Source organism: Ranitomeya variabilis, chromosome 3 (genome assembly GCF_051348905.1).
Source record: "Ranitomeya variabilis isolate aRanVar5 chromosome 3, aRanVar5.hap1, whole genome shotgun sequence".
In the NCBI taxonomy this organism is placed as follows: Eukaryota; Metazoa; Chordata; class Amphibia; order Anura; family Dendrobatidae; genus Ranitomeya; species Ranitomeya variabilis.
The window spans coordinates 78,900,536-78,920,987 of NC_135234.1; the positions used below are offsets into that span (position 1 = coordinate 78,900,536).

General features: G+C 47.0%; 1 protein-coding gene across 1 annotated transcript in view; it reads left to right on the top strand.

Moving 5' to 3' along the window:
- The window catches only part of NCOR1 (nuclear receptor corepressor 1), a 181,055-nt gene that overhangs the window by 61,416 nt on the left and 99,187 nt on the right, over positions 1-20,452 (top strand). The window contains exons 10-13 of the mRNA XM_077294240.1: positions 7,448-7,620; positions 8,009-8,099; positions 9,513-9,691; positions 10,862-10,916. Coding sequence (XP_077150355.1) covers positions 7,448-7,620; positions 8,009-8,099; positions 9,513-9,691; positions 10,862-10,916 — 498 coding nt within the window. The remainder of the gene's footprint in view (positions 1-7,447; positions 7,621-8,008; positions 8,100-9,512; positions 9,692-10,861; positions 10,917-20,452) is intronic.

Below are 20,452 nucleotides of genomic sequence, written 5' to 3' on the forward strand. Positions count from 1 at the left end.
TCACTAAGAAGGGGAGTCTGCGCAGGGCATCTGCGTTCCTATGCGACTTCCCTGGCCTGTGCTCCACATGAGTGCTCCAGTCCTGGAGCATCAGAAACCATCTAGTTACACGGGCATTCTTCCTGTTCTTTTCCCTCATCCATCTCACTTTCTGACTAACGGGTAGTATTTCAGGGTGCCGATTTGCCGACTTGATGGCCAAGCACCCTTTCTCTACGATGGCATAGGTCTTTCCGCAGGAGGAAAGTTTTCTACTCAGTTGTTGGACTGGATGTTCGTCCACATGTATTTCCTGGGACAACATAGCTCCTACACCGACCCCTGAGGCGTCCGTCTGGAGCATGAAGCGACCAAGACCAGCTGTCTGTACAGGACGAGCTTCAACTCCTGGAATGCCATCTCTGCTTCAGTGGACCATGTGACCAATCGACGACTTTGTGCCCTTGAGAAGATCCGTCAAGGGGGCGGCAATCATGGAGAAATTCAGAATAATTCGCCGATCGTAACCCACAACTCCCAGAAATGCCCTAACCTGCTATTTGGAAACCGCTTGCCACCACTTTAGTGTTGCCTCCACCTTGTCTATTTATGGCTTTATCTCACCCCTTCCAACGACTTAGCCCAAGTATTTTGCCTCTTCTCTCCCGAGGGCGCACTTTTTGGAGGTTTATGGTAATCCCTGCCTTCCTCAGTGCACCCAGTACCACTTGGACCCAATAAGTGGCGGCGTACTTCTTGTCAGTTGCTAGGATCCTGTCCATGGCTGTCTGGAAGGTAGCTGGGGCTCTTTGTAGTCTGGCATCCAGGTATACTGAAAGCACCCATCAGGTGTAAAGAAGGCAGTCTTCTCCTTGGTACTTGGAGACAAGAGAATTTGCCATTACCATTTCGTTAGGTCCAGGGTAGTGATATATCTGGCTGAGCCTAGCCTCTCAATAAGCTCATCGACCCGGGACATCGGATATGCTTCGAACTTGGACACCTCATTGAGCTTCCTGTAATCATTACAGAAGCGCAACTCGCCATCCAGCTTCGGCACAAGGACAATAGGGCTGGACCAGCCGCTCTTTGACTCCTCGATGACGCCCAGGCTTAAAATTCTCTTAATCTACTTGGAGATCACCTTGCGCCGGGCTTCGGGAATCCAATGCGGCCTTTGGTTTACCCTCACATGCGGTTCAGTTAGGATTTCATGCTCCACAACCTGCGTACATCCTGGTAACTCCGAAAACAGGTCTACTGCTGAACCAGCTCACAGCATTGTTGTTTGTAGGCCAGTGTCTCTACCACTGTGACATCCTCCACCCTGGCTTCAGGATGGGCCCCTAGGCACTTTGCTTCTACCGAATCCCTGTTTCGCCACGGTTTCAGCAGGTTAATGTGGTACACCTGGTACGGCTTTCTTCTCCCTGGTTGGTGGACCTTGTAGTTGACGTCACTCAATGTTTCGACCACCTCGTATGGCCCTCACCACTTGGCCAGGAGCTTGCTTTCAACTGTGGGGATCAACACCAACACCCGGACTCCAGGGCTAAACTGTCTGTCTTGCAAACAGATTGTAGACCCTTGCCTGGGCCTTCTGTGCTTGGAGGAGGCTCTCCCTGTTAATCGTCATCACTCTCGCGATCCTATCCTGCATCTGGGCCACATGTTTGATAATTCTTTGGTGGAGTGTTATATCTGCTTCCCAGCAGGGCCGTATTTAGAGTTTATGCTGCCCTAGGCACTTTTCGTAGTGCCTCCCCCATTGGTGAGTATGACTAATGCAGACCCTGTCGGCAGTGACTAAGGCTACTTTCACACTAGCGCCGTGCACTGCACGTCGCTATGCGTCGTTTTGCAGAAAAAACGCATCCTGCAAAAGTGCTTGCAGGATGCGTTTTTTCTCCATTGACTTGCATTAGCGACGCAGTGCGACGGTTGCGTCGCCACCAAAAAACGTTGCATGTAACGTTTTTTGGTGCGTCGAGAACATCTTTTCCGACCGGCCATGCGCGGCCGGAACTCCGCCCCTGCCTCCCCGCACCTCACAATTGGCCAGCGGATGCGATGAAAAACAGCATCCGCTGCCCCCGTTATGCGGCGCTTTCAACGCTAGCGTTGGTGCGCCGCAACGACGCATAGCGACGTGCAGTGCACGACGCTAGTGTGAAAGTAGCCTTAGGCTACTTTCACATCAGCGATTTTTGCCATTTGCGGAAGATCTGGCAGTTTTTCTGCATCTGCCACATAGCAGATCACTTACGGCAACACTGTGTTCGGCCTCATTCATTCCCTATGGGACTTGCAGACATGTGCAGCACTTGCGGTTTTGCCGTGATCCGGAAAATGCGGTACTTGCAGCAATGGAAATAAAAGTTGCTAGCAGTGTTTTTTGTATCACCACAAGTGCCGCACATGTCCGCAAGTAGACATCACTACCTGACCCTGCACCTTGCTAGCTCATCCCTAGCATCCCTCTCTGACCTAAAACTACACTATAAAGCTTAGGAAAACAATTTATTAACTGACATTCCTACGATAATGAGGGCTCCAGGCTACGGCGTAAGTGCATTGTTTTCCCTGTGGAGGGATTCAGGAAGACGGCCGCCACAGGCGGCGCATGTGCAGACTGAGATCGCATCTGGACCAAGATCGCATCTGGACCAAGATCCGAATCTCCACCTTCGGTGGCCCACAGCTTCAGAAATATGGCCGGCAGGAAAGCAATGCACTCCACTTAGCTCTTACCACCAACATTGGGCCCGCAGCATTGCACGGATGTGACACCCCCTCCTCCCATTCAGGGCCCGCTGCATTGTCTCACTTCTGCCACTGCAGACTTCCAGAGGAAGGGACTCTGCCTCCTGTGATCCTGTTTACAAGGCGGGAGACCGCTATTACTGGATCGGGGACGCTAATACAGGGCAGGGACATGTGTATGTATGTGCACACACACAGACTGCACAGGGGGACACAGTAGGCACACACAGACTGCACAGGGGGGCACAGTAGGCACACACAGACTGCACAGGGGGACACAGTAGGCACACACAGACTGCACAGGGGGGCACAGTAGGCACACACAGACTGCACAGGGGGACACAGTAGGCACACACAGACGGCACAGGGGGGCACAGTAGGCACACACAGACTGCACAGGGGGACACAGTAGGCACACACAGACTGCACAGGGGGGCACAGTAGGCACACACAGACTGCACAGGGGGGCACAGTAGGCACACACAGACTGCACAGGGGGGCACAGTAGGCACACACAGACTGCACAGGGGGGCACAGTAGGCACACACAGACTGCACAGGGGGACACAGTAGGCACACACAGACTGCACAGGGGGACACAGTAGGCACACACAGACTGCACAGGGGGACACAGTAGGCACACACAGACTGCACAGGGGGACACAGTAGGCACACACAGACTGCACAGGGGGACACAGTAGGCACACACAGACTGCACAGGGGGGCACAGTAGGCACACACACACAGACTGCACAGGGGGGCACAGTAGGCACACACAGACTGCACAGGGGGGGCACAGTAGGCACACACAGACTGCACAGGGGGACACAGTAGGCACACACACAGACTGCACAGGGGGACACAGTAGGCACACATGGACTGCACAGGGGGGCACAGTAGGCACACATGGACTGCACAGGGGGGCACAGTAGGCACACACACAGACTGCACACACCCATCACAAGCCAGTGCCACCAGTGCCCAGCAGTCTCCAGTGAGCAGTAGAGCAGAGCCTCAGCAGGATAACCCCGCAGCAGTGTGGCGGCATGAGTGCCTCACTTCAAACCGAGGTCTCGCTCTGGCCCAGTGTTCTCCACTTACCTGTCAGATCCCAGGACCGTCCTAACCAGCTGCGATCTGGACTGGGGGTGCTGTGCCACTCTGGATCTCCTCCTTCCAGTCAGGTGAGTTCGGCAGACACTGACTGCACACAGAGTGGGCGTGTCTGTAGTGCAGGGATGCAGCTGCCGACACCCAGCCTTTAACCCAGCAAGCAGCCAGAAGCTGGGGGACCGTCCCAGGGGCATCTGAACCCTGCGCCCCAGCCCAGCCTGCCCCTGGTGGGATCCGATACTTCCACAGCAGCCGGAAGACAGGTGGGTGGGCGGCCCGACACAGGACTATGAGGCAGAAACTAAACTTGGCGCCTCAGCGAGGAGGGGGTAGGGCTTGCACTTGCACTGTGACTTGTTTCCGGATCCCTGTGCAGTACACATGAGGGCGGTGCGCTGTATCTGACACCCCCGCAGCAGCCATAAGACTTAGGAGGGCGGGAGAAGGGAGGGCGGGAGAAGGGAGGGAAGGAGGGCGGGCGGACCCGGACAATTTAAAAAAAAAAACAAACAAAAAAAAACCCCTTGCCTTGCTCAGGTGCCGCCCCCCCCGCATCTTACCGCCCTAGGCACGTGCCCTCAAGTGCCTAGTGGCAAATACGGCCCTGCTTCCCAGGTCTCCTTTGCAACAGTAAGACGACCCCGAGGGTGCCGTCTGTATATGAGCTCGAACTGTTTGAACCCCATTGGGGACCCCTCTGGGACTTCTCTAATGGAGAACAATAGGTATGACAGCAGGCAATCCCATCTCGGCCATCCTTCTCCGCGACCTTCTTCAACATTAATTTCAAGGTCTTGTTGAACCTCTCCATCAGGCCATATGTCTGCGGATAGTACATAGACGTCCTAAGTTGGGTAATCTGGAGCGCCTTATACAACTCCCTCATTACCTGGGACATGAACGGTGTCACTTGGTCTGTCAGGATCTCCTTCGGCGGGCCCTTCCGGGGAAAAAAAAAAAATATGAGCTAGCTCTCATGCTATACTTCTGGCGGAGGGGTTTTTCAGTGTTACCGCCTCTGGGTGCTGCGTAGCATAGTCTATTACCACCAGGATGTATTGATGAACGTTGGCAGACTTAACTAAGGGCCCCACCAGGTCCATGGCAATCTGACCAAAGGGGACTTCGATTATGGGCAATGGCACAAGAGTACAGTGAAAATAGGATACGGGAGCAGTTAGCTGACAAGTAGGGCAGGATTGGCAGAAATTAACAATGTCCCGGTGACACCAGGCCAGTAGAATCTCTGAAGGACCCGCTCTTGAGTCTTGTCTCCTCCCAGATGCTCACCCAAGTCATGAGAATGGGCAAGATCTAATACCCTATGCCTGTAGGGACTCGGCACCAACAACTGCTCTATCACTTTTCCTCTAAATTTGGTGACCCGATAAATTAGTTCTTCATTTAAAGTGAAATATAGAAACCAGGTGTTGGCCCTTGGCTCTTGAGCAACCCCATTTATCACAGTCACATGGTCAAACACATTTTTAAAAATAAGATCCTGCATTTGGGCAGTTCCAAAAATTCCCCCCAGAAACACCCAGTTCAGGAATTTTGGCAACACTGGTCATCGTCTCGTCCTCATCACCAGCCAGGACACACAAGGGGAACTCATCCACCTCCGACTGCAATGGGGTTTCATCAGAGTTGAGCTGACTCCTGTCTGCTTCACTTGATATATCCCTGCCTTTCCCCACAAGTTCCAGAAAAGGCTGATGTGCCGTCCGATTATCACGGGGTGTAGCAAACCTTTGACTACCCTGACCTCATGGGACTCCGTACCCAGGCTGGTTTTTATCGACACTCTGGCGACAGTATAGTCCTTGGCGTCTCCGTGGATTCAGCAGACTCCCACGTGTTTCCCTGGGATCAACTGGTGGGGGAATGTGTCCCTTATCAGGGTCACCAAGCTCCCTGAGTCTGAGTCCTGACACTGGCGCCCCATTTATTGACACGGACATTTGGACACTCACCGGGCTGATAGTCCACACTGCAGGCGGGATAGGCATAGTAGGAGCAGCACCTCCCTAGGCTGAAGTCCATCTCTTTGGAGGACAAGGGACAATGGGTGGCTATATGTCCCGGACCGCGACATCTCCAGCAAAGCAAGTCCTTACCTATAGCCTTTAACAACCATTCAGCGACCTGTTGGGATCTAGGAACCCCCCCTTCCCCCAGTGGTGGCTCTACTACCCCTCTCAGGCTCCCACTGGTACCTAAGTATGGGGATGCACCACCCCTTGGCTTTCTTAGGGACCTCTCAACCACCTGGTACTGTTCCACTAGGCCCACGCATTCCGGGGATCTCCCTTCGCAACCAAGGTCTGCAGAGGCCTAGGAAGGGAGTGCAAAAATCTGTCATGACAACCCACTCGACCATCTGGTCTGGAGTGGAGGATTCCAGCTGCAACTATTTTGGCACAAGAAGCAGTAGAGCAAACATTTGGGATCGAGGTGGTTTATCCCCATAATATGCTTAGTGGTGAACCCTTTGTGCTCTGACCGACATAGTCATTCCCGCGTGTGCCAAAATTTCAGTTTTTAATTTGGCATAATCCTGCACTTCCTGTAACACCAAATCCTAATAAGCCTTCTGGGGCTCACCAGTTAGATAGGGGGCCAGCACCTCCGCCCACTGCTCTAACGGTAGCTTCTCACACTCTGCTACCCTCTCGACCACTGTCAAAAATGCCTCTACATAATCACCTGGGGCCATATTTTTGCATAGCTCGTCTTCACGCCTTCTGGACGTACGTGTCGTCACCTGGATTTGGAAGATGGGCTGCCGTCCGTCCACGATCTGCCTCTGCAAGCAAGTCAGTCTGCTGGTGCTGCTGTTGCATTTGTTGTATAAGCAGCTTACTTGACTCCTGTTGCACCATCTGTTGCTGCTGTAATTGCTTCTGGTGCTGTTCCTGCTGTGCTTGTACCAGATGCTTAAGCAGGTCCTCCATTTTGCCTGTCGTCGTACGTTGGCTTGTGGCCGCCTTCATCCGGGACATGCAGTTCCTCATGTAGCTGTTACATGTGTTCGCTGAGAACGCTGCCCGCACTTCTAACACCACGTGTGGTAGATTGGCTCACTCTGCTGTACATGGAGGTAGACATGGGAACACTGGAGCCTTAGGAATGCACTCGGTTTATTTAGGTGCGGCATAAACCGAGCTGAAGCACAAAGTAAAAGGCCCCCTGAGCAAAACAAAATGTTAGCACTAGTCACAGTATTTGCATTAGTGGGGATCTGCCCGCTCAGAGTTAGTAAGACCCCACGGTTCAGACATAAGCAAAAACACAACCGCTTCTCTGGAGTGCTCTTCTCCAGACACTGAACACTGCTTCCTTTGGAGGCCACTGACCACACCCTAGAGTGGAGATAAGGTGGACATTCTCCCAACCCGCTCTATGCATGTCCACATAAAATCTAGCCCATTATACAAATTAGCTTAATCCCTCACCGCACTTAGTGTGATGGAGGAAAAACTCTGTGTTTTATATCACTGACGCCATTAAGTGAAGTGAAACATATCGCCCCCTCCAGCACTTTACCAGTGACTCTGTCACAGACATGATGTGCTTTCTCTTGGGTTTTGCAGGAACAGAACATTTGTCAGCGTTACGACCAGCTGATGGAAGCCTGGGAAAAAAAAGTAGACCGGATAGAAAATAACCCAAGAAGGAAAGCAAAGGAAAGCAAAACCCGAGAATACTACGAGAAGCAGTTCCCCGAAATCCGGAAACAGCGTGAGCAGCAAGAAAGGTTTCAGAGGTAAATCTTTCCCTGATAAACCTTTGGGGACTTTGTAGGACCGTGTATTTCACAGTCACTCATCCATTTTCCTTAGTGCTATATAGTGCTGCTTTTCTTCATCAACTATGCTGAAGAAATGTGTAGTAACCGGCAGCTTTCATAAGGGTTAGTTTAACCAGACCCCCTCTACTGGGTTATTATTGGGGAGAGGGGGATGCTTTTATTGTCCCAGTCGGCCATTTATCGATAGATGTATTCCCTTTATAGTTCACCTTTCCTTCTCTTCCATTACTATCAGTCGTGTTGATGTATTTGTTATATTTTGACTTGCCAACTTCTAGCCTCGTTCATGTTAATATGTTAGGTCTCAACCCCCTTTAAACGGTGTCCGTATGCTGTGTTTAAGGGTTGGTCAGAGGGGAGCTGGACTATCTGCCACCATTGCTAGGAGCGAACATGAAATCTCTGAAATCATTGATGGCCTCTCTGAGCAGGAGGTGAGTTAACGTCGAAAAATGTTTTCCGGCTGTTAAAATATCAGATCAGTACATTATAAATTTGTAATATTTCTTTTTTTAATTGAATCCGTCATTGCTGCCGGACATTCCCAATCCTTCTGTAGATCCGCCAGCTGAGTTCTGCAATACAGGGACGTGTAATTGAGTTCATTTGTCTCGTTTTATCATTCACATGTGTGCTACATCGTGGGATTTCAATCCCAACGACAGCCGTTGTCTACAATCGTATTTATTTCCTTCCCTACGACCTCTCCTAGGACTTACATTGCGCTTAAGAAATGCCCATTGCACCAGAAAATACCTTTACACTTATACCCTTTTCGTTTCGACTTTTTGTTTTTGCCCTTTCGTTGTTTTTGTTTGTTTTGTTTTTTTCCATCATTTTTATTAGATTTTTTTTTTGTTAAATTTTGCCGTTAAAGGCATTTGGGGATTTGTTTTATATTCTCTTATATAGCTCAGGGGTGAGCGCAATTCTGCCATTGGATGGGAGTTTAAAGGACTTGACAATAATAAATATGTTTAATTTATTTTTTATATTTTTCAACTGTGAAAACGGAAGTGAATTGAATTTATATTTCTGATTTTTAAAACTTTTTTTTTTTTCCGTTTATGTTTTTGGTCTTATTGGGGGAGGGACCTGAACCTAAAGTTTGTACGGTTGTTCTCTAATATTGCAGCATATAGTGAAACTGATGGTCTCCAAAGACGTCCTGGCCAAAGGCAGGGCTTCATAGGAGGACAGTGTTGTCAGCGATGGGAGCTTTTGGTAGGCAGCCAGCTGCCGTAGCCTTGACCCCCCCTCCCCCACGATCGTATTGTTGGGGGGGGGGGACCACTGTCAATGATTGACAAAGAACCCTCAATGCCTAAACATCACCGTTCACTGCTGATTCAAGACATTTTGTCTGTATAACCCAGATGGCACATGCCGAGTATGATGTGGGCTTAGCTCCCGAGCCCTCTCCATACTGATCTGTGTCCATATGTCGTGTATTTTTTAATTTTTTTTTACAGCATATTCTCTTAAGGGGTTAATGTCTCTTGTTTTTTCTCGCGTCCATAATTCCTTTTTTTTTCTTTCAGTGCTTTGCTTCAGCAAATTCACACAATGCCCCTTACTATATTGTATTGGTTTTATCATCTACTTATATATTCTCAGTAAAACATTATTACCGCACTGTGTGGATGTATCATTTGCTTTGTAGATATTAACGGATCCGCAGAATTTGTGGAAATAAACATTAAAATCCCAGCAAAGTGCTAATCGATGTGTCGCATAGATCAGAAATCTCCATTTTTATACACTCTTTTTTTTTTTTTTCCCTCTTCGTGCCAACTTTTCTTTGTACCAGATTAAACTTTTATTTTATTTTTGTTTGACATTTGCAGAATAATGAAAAACAAATGAGACAGCTCTCCGTTATCCCTCCCATGATGTTCGACGCAGAGCAGAGACGGGTGAAATTCATTAACATGAATGGTCTGATGGAAGACCCAATGAAAGTTTATAAGGACCGTCAGTTCATGAACGTCTGGACAGATCACGAAAAGGAAATATTTAAAGAAAAGTAATTGCTCCCCCACTCCCACCCATCATTTTTAGACATTTTTTTCCCATGTATTTGAGTTTATTACTATATAGAAAATATGTTAATGCCTCTGACCGAGATTTCCTTTATTTCTTTTTTTTTTTTTTCAAGTGGTTGAATGCCGACGTAAGGTTGTTTTGTATGTGTGAATGTAACAGAATAACATAGATTATGAAGCCTGCACCTTTGTGCGTATTTCAGTGTCTTCCCCATGGTCCACTAGGTTTGACTTTGTCGGAAAGCTTCCTCCTCACCCTCTTTGTCTGTGATATGTACGAAGAGGCTGTCTATTTAACTCAGATCATTAACCAAGCCACTCCCATTCATGGCTGATGGAGACACAGAGAAGGGGGCTGGCTTAGCTAAAGACCTGAGCCTGGCAGCCGGCTCCTTCTACACATCATCCACACAGAGAGGATGACGAAGCTGTCTCCTGTGTTGGAACAATGGCAGAAGCTTCCAAAACTACGGAACCAGCCCTGAAATCGGGATATCTGTGCAGATTTACATTGTGGCCTTAAAGTGTAACTATCATTAAAGTGATCCTGACGGGCGCGGACTGTATGATCTCAGCCAGGGATGTTTGACTGAAAATCTGACGCCTTCCAGAAAATCATAATTAAAAAGCTGACTGGGACTGAGCAGTGCTGGAGATTAGCAGACAGATGGGTGCCTGGCGGCTTCTCCCTGCCCACTGCTCTGGAGTGACAGGACTCTGCCTATACGCACATGTAGGCCGAAATCTGTCAAACCAGGGCAGCAGGTGGGGAGAAGACACCGGAAAACTGCCTGTCCAACTTGTCTGCCACATGGTTGTGTCCCCGCCATCTGTTTAAGTGTGTTTTTTTCTGAAATGCCACACTATTTCGTAGTCAAACATACATGGCTGAGATCATACAGCCGGTGCCTGATACATGCTGCCCAAAGATTAGGAAGCATGTGCAATATCAGCTGTCAGGTTCCCTTTAAACATTATATCTCTGTGTATATATCTATATATGTGTGTGTAGAGAGATAATGTTTGAGGAAAAAAATGTTTATTGGCAATTATATTTAAAAAATTGAATTATATAAAACTTATTATTGGATTGTTGTTTCTTCCATTCGATTTCTTTTATGTCTTAATAGATTTGTCTTTTCACTTTTTAGGTTCATGCAACATCCTAAAAACTTTGGACTTATTTCCACTTGTCTTGAAAGAAAGGTAAGTGCGTTTGTATGTTTTAGTTTGTTAAAGGGAATCTGTCACCCCATTTTTCGGCTATAAGCTGCTGCCTCCGCCATTAGGGGCTTATCTACAGCATTCTGTAATGCTGTAGATAAGCCCCCAATGTAACCTGAAAGATAAGAAAAACAAGTTAGATTATACTTACTCGGCGGGGCGGTCCGGACCGATGGGCATCGCGGTCTGGTCCGGCGCCTCCCATCTTCATACGATGACGTCCTCTTCTTGTCTTCCTGTCGCGGCTCCGGTGCAGGCGTACTTATCTGCTCTGTTGAGGGCAGAGCAAAGTACTGCAGTGCGCAGGCGCCGGAAAAGGTCAGAGAGGCCCAGCGCCTGCGCACTGCAGTACTTTACGCTGTCCTCAACAGAGCAGATAAGTACGCATGTGCAGGAGCCGCAACAGGAAGACAAGAAGAGGACGTCATCGCATGAAGATGGGAGGCGCCGGACCCGGACCGTGACGCCCATCGAACTGGACCGCACCGCAACCGCCCCGGGTGAGTATAATCTAAGTTGTTTTTCTTATCTTTCAAGATACATGGGGGCTTGTCTACAGCATTACAGAATGCTGTAGATAAGCCCCTAATGGCGGAGGCCGCAGTTTATATACCAAAAATGAGGTGACAGATTCCCTTTAAAAAAAAAAGATGTCTGATGCTGAAACGTGGATGCATTCCTCATGTAAGGAAACTTTTACAAATAGTATGAGCTGCAGGATCCACACATGACTTAGTCCTCAGCCCCTACATTCACATTGTTTTTGGGAAAACGTGCCTTTTTAATGAAGATGCACTGGGTGGAGGCATCAGGGCATCTCTTCATAAACATAAATGTTCAAAATGTCTTGAACCTTTGGGATAGGTTTATAGAACGTTTACCCTTCCTCATTCACAAATCTTTGCAAGATGGAGTTGGACGGCCCACAGGGCTTCAGCAATGGCTGCTGATGGGGGATACTGTTAGTTTTCCCCTACTGGTTATATCAGTGATATGGAGACACAAAGCCCGCACCACGAGGATGAGATCCTCTACAGTCACTGTGAGTTTCCCTGATCAGAGCGAGGAGGAGACGTCGGCTATTGTTGTTATTGCGGCTCATTTCTTTTTTTAGTCAAATCAACTATTTCCTTTGCTTATATACTTTACTTGGTTTTGTAACCCTAAGAATTAGTGATGAGCGGACCTGCTGGGATAAAGTGTTATCTGATCATGCTCATGTGCTAACTGAGTGTCTTCAGCGTGCTCGAATAATATGTTCCAGTCCACGCGGATGTTCGACAGCCGCAACACATGGAGGGATTGCCCAACAATTTGTTGTGACGGTCAAACAACCACGAGACATGCAGCTGCGGGGACTCGAACATATTTTTTGAGTGTGCCAAAGACACTCAGCACGCGAGCATGCTCAGATAACACCTTATCCCAGCACATTCACTCATCACTACTAACAATGTTAAAAACATTCTTTTAATTTTTTTTTGATTAGTCCTGCTACGTGATCTGTGCAAAAGGTGTTCTAGAGATCAACACCACGACCTGTGATCTGCTGCTTGATCCCTCCCACCCTGCAGTTTTTCAAGCCTTTGCACCACTAAGTTACCTGCATAATAACGTACCCGGAGATCTTAGCAAAACAAAAGCATATGACTAAAATTACCCATAACTTTATGCAGCAATTTTACCTTGAAGGAATTTACTTATTAAACAGTCGATAACTCTGTATGATTGTGTGCTTGAAATGAGGAATATCTGCGCTTGAAATGAGGACCTTCCCGATGGTTACAAGGAGCTCATGTTTAGACCATGCATCACTTGTGGGTAGTGTATACAGACATCATGCGAAATAACAACACAACATATATAGAATGGGATTACACCCATACTAGTGACGAACAAAACACTGTTAAATGATCACTCACATTTCAGAGAACTGAACCTCAAGGGATGCCCACTGCAAGAAATAACCACATTTTATTTAATGGAAATTATATTTTCAGCCAGAATAATTCCAAAATTCCAGCCACAAAGTCTTTTCCTTCTAACTTGGGCCTCACTGCCTGATGGTGGGTTTGTCGAGACAGAAACACCAAGACAGATGATAGGAAGTTAGGAGCGGGAAGGGTGGCCAGTCACCATGGCGGGAAGGGTGGCCAGTCACCATGGCAGGAAGGGTGGCCTGTCACTATGGCAGGAAGGGTGGCCAGTAACTATGGCGGGAAGGCTGCCCCGTGCTCATCTAAAATGGCTTGGCTAGTAGCCACAGCATCTCTAGAGACAGGAGGTGTAGGTAGGAGATAAAGAGGAGGTGTTATTGTAGATGACAGACACAGATGAGGGTGTTATAGGTGGGAGACACAGTAGGCATTATTGTGGGTGGGTGACACAGAGGCGGTGTTATAGGTGGGAGACAGAGGAGGCGTTATTGTAGGTGAGAGAACCAGGAGGTGTTATTGTAGGTGCGAGTCACAAAGTTGTATGTGGGGGAGACAGAGGAGGCGTTGTTAAAGATAGGATGCTTGGAGGAGGTACGGTATTTTTGTAGATGGGAGACACAGGAGTTGTAGGTAGGAGACACAGAGGAGGCGTTGTCGTAGGTGGGAGAAACTGGAGGTATTATTGTAGGTGGGAGAAACTGGAGGTATTATTGTAGGTGGGAGAAACTGGAGGCATTATTGTAGGTGGGAGAAACTGGAGGTAATATTGTAGGTGGGAGAAACGAGGTATTATAGGGTGGGAGAAACTGGAGGTATTGTAGTGCGGGAGAAACTGGAGGTATTGTAGGGTGGGAGAAACTGGAGGTAATATTGTAGGTGGGAGAAACTGGGGGTGTTATTGTAGGTGGGAGAAACTGGAGGTAATATTGTAGGTGGGAGAAACGAGGTATTATAGGGTGGGAGAAACTGGAGGTATTGTAGTGTGGGAGAAACTGGAGGTATTGTAGGGTGGGAGAAACTGGAGGTAATATTGTAGGTGGGAGAAACTGGAGGTATTGTAGGGTGGGAGAAACTGGAGGTATTGTAGGGTGGGAGAATCTGGAGGTATTATTGTAGGTGGGAGAAACTGGAGGTGTTATTGTAGGTGGGAGAAACTGGAGGTAATATTGTAGGTGGGAGAAACGAGGTATTATAGGGTGGGAGAAACTGGAGGTATTGTAGTGTGGGAGAAACTGGAGGTATTGTAGGGTGGGAGAAACTGGAGGTAATATTGTAGGTGGGAGAAACTGGAGGTATTATTGTAGGTGGGAGAAACTGGAGGTGTTATTGTAGGTGGGAGAAACTGGAGGCGTTATTGTAGGTGGGAGAAACTGGAGGTATTATTGTAGGTGGGAGAAACAGGAGTCGTTATTGTAGGTGGGAGAAACTGGAGGTGTTATTGTAGGTGGGAGAAACTGGAGGTATTATTGTAGGTGGGAGAAACAGGAGACATTATTGTAGGTGGGAGAAACTGGAGGCGTTATTGTAGGTGGGAGAAACTGGAGGTATTATTGTATGTGGGAGAAACAGGAGGCATTATTGTAGGTGGGAGAAACTGGAGGCGTTATTGTAGGTGGGAGAAACTGGAGGTGTTATTGTAGGTGGGAGAAACTGGAGGTATTATTGTAGGTGGGAGAAACGAGGTATTGTAGTGTGGGAGAAACTGGAGGTATTGTAGGTGGGAGAAACTGGAGGTATTATTGTAGGTGGGAGAAACTGGAGGTGTTACTGTAGGTGGGAGAAACTGGAGGCGTTATTGTAGGTGGGAGAAACTGGAGGTATTATTGTAGGTGGGAGAAACTGGAGGCATTATTGTAGGTGGGAGAAACTGGAGGCATTATTGTAGGTGGGAGAAACTGGAGGTAATATTGTAGGTGGGAGAAACGAGGTATTATAGGGTGGGAGAAACTGGAGGTATTGTAGTGCGGGAGAAACTGGAGGTATTGTAGGGTGGGAGAAACTGGAGGTAATATTGTAGGTGGGAGAAACTGGAGGTGTTATTGTAGGTGGGAGAAACTGGAGGTAATATTGTAGGTGGGAGAAACGAGTTATTATAGGGTGGGAGAAACTGGAGGTATTGTAGTGTGGGAGAAACTGGAGGTATTGTAGGGTGGGAGAAACTGGAGGTAATATTGTAGGTGGGAGAAACTGGAGGTATTGTAGGTGGGAGAAACTGGAGGTATTGTAGGGTGGGAGAAACTGGAGGTATTATTGTAGGTGGGAGAAACTGGAGGTATTATTGTAGGATGGGAGAAACTGGAGGTATTATTGTAGGTGGGAGAAACTGGAGGTATTATTGTAGGATGGGAGAAACTGGAGGTATTATTGTAGGTGGGAGAAACTGGAGGCATTATTGTAGGTGGGAGAAACTGGAGGTAATATTGTAGGTGGGAGAAACTGGAGGTATTATTGTAGGTGGGAGAAACTGGAGGTATTGTAGGTGGGAGAAACTTGAGGTATTGTAGGTGGGAGAAACTGGAGGTATTGTAGGATGGGAGAAACTGGAGGTATTATTGTAGGTGGGAGAAACTGGAGGTATTATTGTAGGATGGGAGAAACTGGAGGTAATATTGTAGGTGGGAGAAACTGGAGGTATTGTAGGTGGGAGAAACTGGAGGTATTGTAGGGTGGGAGAAACTGGAGGTATTACTGTAGGTGGGAGATACTGGAGGTATTACTGTAGGTGGGAGATACTGGAGGTGTTATTGTAGGTGGGAGAAACTGGAGGTATTACTGTAGGTGGGAGATACTGGAGGTGTTATTGTAGGTGGGGGAAACTGGAGGTATTATTGTAGGTGGGAGAAACTGGAGGTATTATTGTAGGTGGGAGAAACTGAAGGTATTATTGTAGGTGGGAGAAACTGGAGGTATTATTGTAGGATGGGAGAAACTGGAGGTGGTATTGTAGGTGGGAGAAACTGGAGGTATTATTGTAGGTGGGATAAACTGGAGGTATTATTGTAGGATGGGAGAAACTGGAGGTATTATTGTAGGTGGGAGAAACTGGAGGTATTATTGTAGGATGGGAGAAACTGGAGGTATTATTGTAGGTGGGAGAAACTGGAGGTATTATTGTAGGATGGGAGAAACTGGAGGTATTATTGTAGGTGGGAGAAACTAGAGGTATTATTGTAGGATGGGAGAAACTGGAGGTATTATTGTAGGTGGGAGAAACTGGAGGTATTATTGTAGGATGGGAGAAACTGGAGGTATTACTGTAGCATGGGAGAAACTGGAGGTATTATTGTAGGCTGGGAGAAACTGGAGGTATTATTGTAGGTGGGAGAAACTGGAGGTATTGTAGGTGGGAGAAACTGGAGGTTTTGTAGGTGGGAGAAACTGGAGGTATTATTGTAGGTGGGAGAAACTGGAGGTATTGTAGGATGGGAGAAACTGGAGGTATTATTGTAGGTGGGAGAAACGAGGTATTATTGTAGGATGGGAGAAACTGGAGGTATTGTAGGTGGGAGAAACTGGAGGTATTATTGTAGGGTGGGAGAAACTGGAGGTATTATTGTAGGATGGGAGAAACAGGAGGTATTATTGTAGGTGGGAGAAACTGGAGGCATTATTGTAGGTGGGAAAAACTGGAGGTAATATTGTAGGTGGGAGAAACTGGAGGTATTATTGTAGGTGGGAGAAACTGGAGGTATAATTGTAGGTGGGAGAAACTGGAGGTATTATTGTAGGTGGGAGAAACTGGAGGCATTATTGTAGGTGGGAAAAACTGGAGGTAATATTGTAGGTGGGAGAAACTGGAGGCATTATTGTAGGTGGGAAAAACTGGAGGTAATATTGTAGGTGGGAGAAACTGAAGGTAGTATTGTAGGTGGGAGAAACTGGAGGCATTATTGTAAGTGGGAGAAACTTGGTATTATTGTAGATGGGAGAAACTGGAGGCATTATTGTAGGTGGGAGAAACTGGAGGTAATATTGTAGGTGGGAGAAACTGGAGGTATTATTGTAGGTGGGAGAAACTGGAGGTATTACTGTAGGTGGGAGATACTGGAGGTGTTATTGTAGGTGGGAGAAACTGGAGGTATTATTGTAGGTGGGAGAAACTGGAGATATTGTAGGATGGGAGAAACTGGAGGTATTGTAGGTGGGTGATACTGGAGGTATTATTGTAGGATGGGAGAAACTGGAGGTATTGTAGGTGGGAGAAACTGGAGGTATTATTGTAGGATGGGAGAAACTGGAGGCATTATTGTAGGTGGGAGAAACTGGAGGCATTATTGTAGGTGGGAGAAACTGGAGGTAATATTGTAGGTGGGAGAAACTGGAGGTGGTATTGTAGGTGGGAGAAACTGGAGGTATTGTAGGTGGGAGAAACTGGAGGTATTGTAGGGTGGGAGAAACTGGAGGTATTACTGTAGGTGGGAGATACTGGAGGTGTTATTGTAGGTGGGAGAAACTGGAGGTATTATTGTAGGTGGGAGAAAATGAAGGTATTGTAGGTGGGAGAAACTGAAGGTATTATTGTAGGTGGGAGAAACTGAAGGTATTATTGTAGGTGGGAGAAACTGGAGGTATTATTGTAGGATGGGAGAAACTGGAGGTATTACTGTAGCATGGGAGAAACTGGAGGTATTATTGTAGGCTGGGAGAAACTGGAGGTATTAATGTAGGTGGGAGAAACTGGAGGTATTGTAGGTGGGAGAAACTGGAGGTTTTGTAGGTGGGAGAAACTGGAGGTATTATTGTAGGTGGGAGAAACTGGAGGTATTGTAGGATGGGAGAAACTGGAGGTATTATTGTAGGTGGGAGAAACGAGGTATTATTGTAGGATGGGAGAAACTGGAGGTATTGTAGGTGGGAGAAACTGGAGGTATTATTGTAGGGTGGGAGAAACTGGAGGTATTATTGTAGGATGGGAGAAACAGGAGGTATTATTGTAGGTGGGAGAAACTGGAGGCATTATTGTAGGTGGGAAAAACTGGAGGTAATATTGTAGGTGGGAGAAACTGGAGGTATTATTGTAGGTGGGAGAAACTGGAGGTATAATTGTAGGTGGGAGAAACTGGAGGTATTATTGTAGGTGGGAGAAACTGGAGGCATTATTGTAGGTGGGAAAAACTGGAGGTAATATTGTAGGTGGGAGAAACTGAAGGTATTATTGTAGGTGGGAGAAACTGAAGGTATTATTGTAGGTGGGAGAAACTGAAGGTAGTATTGTAGGTGGGAGAAACTGGAGGCATTATTGTAAGTGGGAGAAACTTGGTATTATTGTAGATGGGAGAAACTGGAGGCATTATTGTAGGTGGGAGAAACTGGAGGTAATATTGTAGGTGGGAGAAACTGGAGGTATTATTGTAGGTGGGAGAAACTGGAGGTATTGTAGGGTGGGAGAAACTGGAGGTATTACTGTAGGTGGGAGATACTGGAGGTGTTATTGTAGGTGGGAGAAACTGGAGGTATTATTGTAGGTGGGAGAAACTGGAGATATTGTAGGATGGGAGAAACTGGAGGTATTGTAGGTGGGTGATACTGGAGGTATTATTGTAGGATGGGAGAAACTGGAGGTATTGTAGGTGGGAGAAACTGGAGGTATTATTGTAGGATGGGAGAAACTGGAGGCATTATTGTAGGTGGGAGAAACTGGAGGCATTATTGTAGGTGGGAGAAACTGGAGGTAATATTGTAGGTGGGAGAAACTGGAGGTGGTATTGTAGGTGGAAGAAACTGGAGGTATTGTAGGTGGGAGAAACTGGAGGTATTGTAGGGTGGGAGAAACTGGAGGTATTACTGTAGGTGGGAGATACTGGAGGTGTTATTGTAGGTGGGAGAAACTGGAGGTATTATTGTAGGTGGGAGAAAATGAAGGTATTGTAGGTGGGAGAAACTGAAGGTATTATTGTAGGTGGGAGAAACTGAAGGTATTATTGTAGGTGGGAGAAACTGGAGGTATTATTGTAGGTGGGAGAAACTGGAGGTATTGTAGGTGGGAGTAACTGGAGGTATTATTGTAGGATGGGAGAAACTGGAGGTATTATTGTAGGTGGGAGAAACTGGAGGTATTATTGTAGGTGGGAGAAACTGGAGGTATTATTGTAGGATGGGAGAAACTGAAGGTAATATTGTAGGTGGGAGAAACTGGAGGTATTATTGTAGGATGGGAGAAACTGGAGGTATTATTGTAGGTGGGAGAAACTGGAGGTATTATTGTAGGTGGGAGAAACAGGAGGTATTATTGTAGGTGGGAGAAACTAGAGGCATTATTGTAGGTGGGAGAAACTGGAGGTAATATTGTAGGTGGGAGAAACTGGAGGTATTGTAGGTGGGAGAAACTGGAGGCATTATTGTAGGTGGGAGAAACTTGAGGTAATATTGTAGGTGGGAGAAACTGGAGGTATTATTGTAGGATGGGAGAAACTGGAGGTATTATTGTAGTTAGGAGAAACTGGAGGCATTATTGTAGGTGGGAGAAACTGGAGGTAATATTGTAGGTGGGAGAAACGAGGTATTATAGGGTGGGAGAAACTGGAGGTATTGTAGGGTGGGAGAAACTGGAGGTATTGTAATATGGGAGAAACTGGAGGTAATATTGTAGGTGGGAGAAACTGGAGGTATTATTGTAGGTGGGAGAAACTGGAGGTATTATTGTAGGTGGGAGAAACTGGAGGTATTATTGTAGGATGGGAGAAACTGGAGGTAATATTGTAGGTGGGAGAAACTGGAGGTAGTATTGTAGGTGGGAGAAACTGGAGGTATTATTGTAGGTGGGAGAAACTGGAGGCATTATTGTAGGTGGGAGAAACTTGAGGTAATATTGTAGGTGGGAGAAACTGGAGGTATTATTGTAGGATGGGAGAAACTGGAGGTATTATTGTAGTTGGGAGAAACTGGAGGTATTATTGTAGGTGGGAGAAACAGGAGGTATTATTGTAAGTGGGAGAAACTGGAGGCATTATTGTAGGTGGGAGAAACGAGGTATTATAAGGTGGGAGAAACTGGAGGTTTTGTAGGTGGGAGAAACTGGAGGTATTGTAGGTGGGAGAAACTGGAGGTATTGTAGGGTGGGAGAAACTGTAGGTATTATTTTAGGTGGGAGAAACTGTAGGTATTATTGTAGGTGGGAGAAACTGCAGGTATTATTGTAGGTGGGAGAAACTGGAGGTATTATTGTAGGTGGGAGAAACTGGAGGTATTATTGTAGGATGGGAGAAACTGGAGGTATTATTGTAGGTGGGAGAAACTGGAGGTATTGTAGGATGGGAGAAACTGGAGGTATTATTGTAGGTGGGAGAAACTGGAGGTATTATTGTAGGTGGGAGAAACTGGAGGTATTATTGTAGGATGGGAGAAACAGGAGGTATTATTGTAAGTGGGAGAAACTGGAGGCATTATTGTAGGTGGGAGAAACTGGAGGTAATATTGTAGGTGGGAGAAATTGGAGGTATTATTGTAGGATGGGAGAAACTGGAGGTATTATTCTAGGTGGGAGAAACTGGAGGTATTATTGTAGGATGGGAGAAACAGGAGGTATTATTGTAGGTGGGAGAAACTGGAGGCATTATTGTAGGTGGGAGAAACTGGAGGTAA